The following is a 6,902-nucleotide window of genomic DNA, read 5'->3' as shown; positions in this document are numbered from 1 at the left end:
TAAAATGATAAAACCACAAATTCTTGCCCCTTATTTTCCGTAGAGGAAAATGGACCCCACATTAAACTGAGCTGATATGGCAAGACAGTATTGGGTGGCATTAATAAATTCCAAACAAATAATAATTTTCCTTTCCAATCCATACAGTACTTGAATGGTGAATAAGTAATGTAAAGTCACACCACACTAGGCAGCTGTCTAGTTTGGACTTCCAAATTCCAAGTTCCAAATTCCAACTCCAACTAAACTTTTCCTAGTTTTCCACACGTGAAGGTCCCACCCAACGCGGCAGAGGTTCTTACACTCACACTAACAGGCACGACCAATGCGTGACTTTCCTCTCTCCTTCTAATAAATAAATAAATAAAAATGTTACATTTATCTTTAATAATGTGTTATAAATGGTGGGTTCCAGTTAACTTAATTGATAAAATCTCTGATGGTTAAATAAGAGATATGAGGTTCAATCCATACTATACTAAAAACTGATTGGTGTCTTGATTTGATGATAAAGAAATATCATCAAGAACAGATATCATAAGTTGAAATTCTCTCAAAAAAATAATATGTTATAAGTGATAGGTGGTTACATATTATTATAGGTAAAAAGATAATTTAAATGATAAATTTAAATTAGAGTTTATAATTTATATAAAATTTGTTATAAAATTAGTGTAAAAATGATACGTACGTAAGAATTTTCATTAAAAAAAAATGTTAGGACCTTAATAAAATACACAAACTATCATTTTTTACCACAAAATATGGTATATTTATATTTATATTTCTATTGATCACATCTTGTTACGCGGTAAGTTGGGGTGGGAGGTGGAAAAATAGTTGTGTGCGAAGAACGTTCCCTTCCAATTGGCCTGTCTTCTGTCTCTCTGAAGCACAAAATAAACTCTGAAAGACTGAGAGAAGCACAAAACAAACACTATAATGTGCATTTGACTTGACTGACTCAACCTACAACAACCCCACTTCCACTTCTCTTCTCTTTTTCTCTCCCACACATTTTGTTTCTGTTTTAGGTTGTTTTAGCTACTTTCTTTTAAATACCTGCCTTTTCCTTCTCTCTCTCTCTCTCTCTCTCTCTCTCTCTCTCTGTAATGGCTTCTCTTTCCCTTTTCTCTGTCTTTGTTACTTTTCTTCTCTCTCTCACTCCTGCTTTCTCGACCAACTCTGAAGGTATAATCCCGACCCATTAACTCTTTTCTCTTTAGATTTCCAATTTTTCATATTTTGCTCCATATTGTTCCTGTTTGTTTGTTGAGAAACCCCAGGAAAAAAGAGAAAAAAAGAAAAAGAAAAAAAAACCCTTTTGAAAATATTAACTTTTCTGTCATGAAAATGGAAAGGAAATGAATTGTTCAATTATGTACTCTTTTTTTCAATTTTCTTATTATGGAAAGGAATAAGTTGAGCTTCAAATTTTCTTCACAGTTTGATTTTTATTAACAGTAATTTTTTGAATGGTCTTGTTTTCAGGAAATGCTTTACATGCTTTGAGAAGAAGGCTGTCTGACCCCACCAATGTGTTGCAGAGCTGGGACCCTACTCTGGTTAATCCCTGCACATGGTTTCATGTCACCTGTGACTCCAACAACCATGTGATTCGCTTGTAAGATTCCCTCTTTTAAGTTGATATTGAATCCTACTAATTAGTAACCATTTTTAAGTTTTTGGGTGCTTTGTTTATTTTCCTTCTTGTGAATTTTTTGATTTATTGTTTGGGGTATATTCCTATAATTAATTCTCTTTGCTTTGAATTTCAGGGATTTGGGCAATTCTAATGTGTCTGGGGCTTTAGGTCCAGAGCTTGGCGAGCTCAAGCACCTGCAGTACTTGTATTGCTCTTTTCTTTCAACTTTTACACTAGTTGTTTTAGATTCCACTTTGTGCTATGTTTGGTCACTGAGAAAAACTAGGAAAAATAGGAGAAAATCTGACTTTTGAATCTCATGTATCATATGATTCATATCTTTTTCTTTTTAATATTGTTTGTTCACCTCGCATGATTATGTTTGCTGTAAGGAAACCCAGTTTTAGTTTAGTAAAAACGATGTATAGATTTTAATTCCAAATCTTCCCTAGCTATATATGACTGTTATATGAAGTAATTGGGTGTGAAATTCTTTAATGGGCTGCAGGGAGCTTTATAGGAATGAAATAGGAGGAAAAATCCCAGAGGAGTTGGGGAGTTTGAAAAACCTTGTTAGCATGGATATGTATGAAAACAAATTTGAAGGTGAAATTCCAAAATCTCTTGCCAAATTGAAGTCACTCAGATTTCTGTAAGTATCAGCATCTTTTCATTGACTAGCTGGAAAACTTTAAACTTCCACAATTGACATTTGGAATGAAATTTGTATTTGATATGTTTGAATCGATACAGACGGTTAAACAACAACAAGCTAGCAGGATCAATTCCAAGGGAACTCACCAGCCTCTCTAACCTCAAAGTTTTGTAAGTATGATTCTGAAAAATAAAAAGGAATTTCCTTAAATGTTTTATCTGATTGTATTATAATAAGCTCCGTCTTGAATTCATAATTGTGCAGTGATGTTTCGAACAACAATCTTTGTGGAACAGTCCCAGTTGATGGCCCTTTTGCGACATTCCCAATGGAAAGGTACCTGTTACCTTTCTGTTCTTTAACCCTGTCAAGTGTCAATATATTTACCATTCTATCTATTTCATGGTTTACTAGGACATAAAGAGTGATTTCTTAACTCCATGCCTTTTCTTTTGGGATCTCAAAATACCTCATGGAACAAATTATTGCCAGAAGGAAAGCATGAAAATATGTCAAATTACTGAGTTCCCAAATGACTTCATATGAATGTTTGGTTAGCCATTTGGAAAAGAAATGATTATGATAGAACCAGGTTCTATCAAGTTGATGGTAAATAAAATTTAAGCAGTAGTGGTCAAGGATGACCTGCCTCCTTAACGAAAAGAGAGGACATGATATAATTCTTGTGCTTGATTTTGTTGAATGAAAACATTATAGTAAATGGCCGGTTGTCTCTCCTACTTATACTGAAACAGCTGATGGATAACATTAACAGCATAATCAACCCCTTCCTCTTCTTGTAAACTCAAGTAACTAACCATTCTTCTTTGATAAACTGCATTAATCACATTATTCCTAATGTCTCCTAACTTTAACCATTGCGTGCCTCCCAATCATGAGATCATGTAACATGACCTTGGTTCACAACAAATTATTTACACCATCTCTACATAACAAAGACATTGGAAAATGCATCAGTATCCAAGATATAATTTTGTTTGAACTGATGCTCTTTGGAAAGGCCAAGATGGCCTTTTGCCTGTAGCCCAATATAAACTAGAGGTAGCATGTGCCACCTTCTAGTCTTGTATTATGCATTACTCAAATGGTGACAAAATCATTAAGAGGTGCATAGCTTTGGGTACCATTTTTCATCTCTACTTTCCTGTTGGTGGCGAATTATAAACTTTCCAAAAGATATTTGGACATTTTTTGTCACCCAGTATTCTGTACTTTTGCTCTCATCATGCCCCATGAGTGCAATGTTATATAACCAATAGACTGCTATAAATCCCTAATAATTAAATTACATTTGATATAAGTGAATTTGTTGCTTTGAATTCCTGTAAGCATGTAAATCCAAGGTTATTCTATGCCCTCATTTTTAAGTTTTATCAATTTTACTCATCAAAAGTTCATGCAAGAAATTTATTGGCATAAGCAGTCATCGTCCGGAATCTTTGACACAGTTTCTCTAATATTGGATACACTCTGATCTACTGGGAATGATGCTGTAACTGTATTTGCCCCTTTCTGTTTCAGTTTTGAGAACAACAGACTCAATGGCCCAGAACTGCAAGGACTTGTGCCCTATGACTTTGGATGCTGAAGCAAGCTTGTATTCCCCGACCCTCCTCTAGAGAGTGCAATTCTAGAGCTTACTGTATGATAGAGTGGCACGATAGAGTGCCTAGTTGCTATGTTATGTATTTGACAATGGCACGCTGTTAATGTGTCAGTAATGAGTATTGGAAGAAAGCAAATAAGATGATTGTGCACTTGGAAACTTAATATAACCTTTGCTAAGGAGCATACCCATCCATACTATTATCATATATTTGACAGTGGCACATTGAACATGTGAGTTTTAAGTGAATCAAACGAGCAAAAAGGTGATTATGGGCTCATCGATCCGATCTTTTCTTGCTATGTTTATATAAGAGATTTAGAAAAAGACCTTGACACCCCCCTGAACTTGAAGGTAGAGACCATTACATCTCTTGAACTTTTATTTTGGTTAATTTACTTCCCGAATGTCACAGGTTAATATTTATATACTAACAAAAAATGCACGTGATATACATCATGAAGTTTTAAATAACATATTGAGGCCTTTGAATTGATGAAAAGAAGAAGAGAAATGTAGGTCGAATCTAAAATAATCACAGCGGCATCCCTTCCTCCAATGCCAAGGTTCTTTGACCTGCCGTTGATCTAGCTATCCATGGTCTTGACGGCACCCTTCTTGGTCCCTCCATGTCATTCAACTGTGGACAAGCATGGACATTTTTGAGAGGCGTTGAGTTTGAATGATGGGTTTAGGTAGGCTTGGAGAGGCAATGAGGGAGTGTGAGGAGGCCGTCAAGTTGGATCCTAACTATGTGAGGGCTCACTGGTGTTTGGCGTCTCCCTGTCCTAGGTGGAGCTTGGTTTGCCAAAAAAAAAAACTTATTTTTGCTTCTCTCTCTTATTGACTGTTTTGGTTTGGGTGTCTATTTGTGGAAAGGGAATAATGAATCGTTTATGATAGATTTTTAGATCTAGTTTGTGTGTTGTGGTTGTTGGTTCATTGATTAATGCCTTCGTGATTTAGGGTTCCAGTTTTTTTTTTTTTTTTTTTTTTTTTTTTTTTGAGAAAGAACTTATGAAATTCCATTAACGTAAATGAATTATGTCCAACTGTAAAAACTGAACAATATGGGATGGAACATCCTTCATCCAAACTTGAAAATCTGGTATGCGTAAAGCATATTTGGCTAGATTATGAGTTACAATATTGTCATTTCTCTTAACATGAGAATACAATACTCTTCTAAATTTTTTTCCATACTCTTTCACATCTTCAACCAGCAGACCCCACGGCAGTAAGTTCTGTTCTTGTGCCTTTAACGTATGAATTAAGTTCAACGCATCACCTTCAAGGACAATATTTTGGAAGCCCAACTCGTGTGCGAAGGACAGAGCCTTCAATGCAACCAAAGCTTCCATATCTTTTGCCTTGAACGGTTGATTTAGTTTCTCTGCACAAGACGCCAAAACAGCACCCTCCGAGTCTCGAATCACTACTCCCACACCAGACAGCCTTGAGGATTTGGCATTTGCTCCATCAAAGTTTATTTTAACAATACAGTTTGGTGGTGCCGTCCATCTATTTCCCCCCCTGCCGTTACACCCCACTTGTACCTCTGAAACTTGCAAATCAGCTCGGTATTGCACCAGACTAGTTCGTGCATTTACAGCAACCTGATGTAGCGGGCTGGACTGCAACATTAACCGTGCTCTGTTCCTCTGGTTCCATACTCCCCATGCCGTAATAGCTAGAAGTTCCAGGGATTTACCTTCATCTATCATCCATAGCAGCAGCTCCTTGACAGTGACAAAGCCGACCTCATACCGAAATCCTAACATACTTTGATCTGACCACACCACATCTAGTTCCGGGCATAACCATAATGCGTGAAGCGGGTCCTCCACAACATTTTTACACCTCTCACACGTTGGGTCTTCAAGGATCTTTCTTCGCATCAAAGCTTGTTTGGTTGGCAAAGCATAACGGCAAGCTCTCTAAAGAAATTTTTTTACCTTTGGGGGGGCTCGCATCTCCCAAATTTTCTTCCACAGCACTTCTCACAGATTGGTGGTGTTTGCAGATTTGATTCCAACTCCGCCTCCTATTTAAGAAATCTAGAACCCGACTTACAAGAGTAATTGCTTGTTGGAGAATATGGCCAGTAAAGAGTATCCTCTGCTGCATTACGGCTGAGTGGGATTTTCTTTATTAAGTCTACATCTTCAGTCACAAACAGCCCATCCACCAACTCTTGATTCCACCTTCTTGTGATTGGATCAAAGAGAGTAGCTACTGTATGATCCTCAAAGTTCTCCAAGGGACAAATTGGCAGCTGTGTTGGGTGTTTTCTTGGCAACCAACGTTGCTGCCAAATGTTTATTTTTTCTCCATTACCTATCCTCCATAAAGCCCCTCTTTGAATGATGTCTCTACCTCTAAGAATACTTTTCCAAGCATATGACCCCATCTTAGAGTCGGTAGCCTCCATAATTGTTGAATTTGGGAAGAAACGAGCCTTAAATACTTTGTAAAAAAGTGATGATTTATCAAGCAATAGCCTCCAAGCTTGCTTTGCCAAGAGTGAGTCATTGAACATAGCAAGATCTCGAAAGCCCATACCTCCAATAGTTTACGATTTTGTCATTTCCTCCCATTTAACCCAATGGATTTTTCTTCGATCACCTCTTTGGCCCCACCAAAATTTCTTGATTAGAGACTCAATCTCATTGCACAAACCCAATGGCAATTTGAAACACCCCATAGTGTAGGTAGGGATGGCTTGTATGACTGCCTTTAGGAGTACTTCTCTCCCCTCTTGCGAAAGCAATTTAGCTTCCCACCCTTGAAGCTTCCGCCATACCTTCTCTTTTATGTAATTAAAACTTTCTTTTTTACCTTTTCCAACCAAGGAGGGCAGCCCAAGGTATTTTTCATAGTGCAAGATTTCAAGGACTCCAATGGCCACCTTGATTCCATGCTTCTCCTCCTTTGGTACAGACTTACTAAAGAACAGTGAGGTTTTACTTCTATTC

The 6,902-nt window shown here is 37.2% G+C and overlaps 1 protein-coding gene across 1 annotated transcript; it reads left to right on the top strand.

Moving 5' to 3' along the window:
* Positions 1 to 851: 851 nt before the first annotated feature.
* Positions 852 to 4,205, top strand: LOC115968896 (leucine-rich repeat protein 2-like). Its single transcript, XM_031088434.1, has 7 exons — positions 852 to 1,191; positions 1,492 to 1,624; positions 1,779 to 1,850; positions 2,154 to 2,297; positions 2,399 to 2,470; positions 2,565 to 2,636; positions 3,843 to 4,205. Exons 1-7 carry the CDS (start codon positions 1,113 to 1,115, stop codon positions 3,907 to 3,909), a joined length of 639 nt encoding a protein of 212 aa, XP_030944294.1. The 5' UTR covers positions 852 to 1,112; the 3' UTR covers positions 3,910 to 4,205.
* The last annotated feature ends 2,697 nt before the right edge of the window (positions 4,206 to 6,902 follow it).

This window comes from Quercus lobata, chromosome 11 (genome assembly GCF_001633185.2).
Source record: "Quercus lobata isolate SW786 chromosome 11, ValleyOak3.0 Primary Assembly, whole genome shotgun sequence".
Taxonomy (NCBI): Eukaryota; Viridiplantae; Streptophyta; class Magnoliopsida; order Fagales; family Fagaceae; genus Quercus; species Quercus lobata.
The sequence above is the reverse complement of the archived record's forward strand: the minus strand, read 5'-3'. Positions and strand labels throughout refer to the sequence as shown.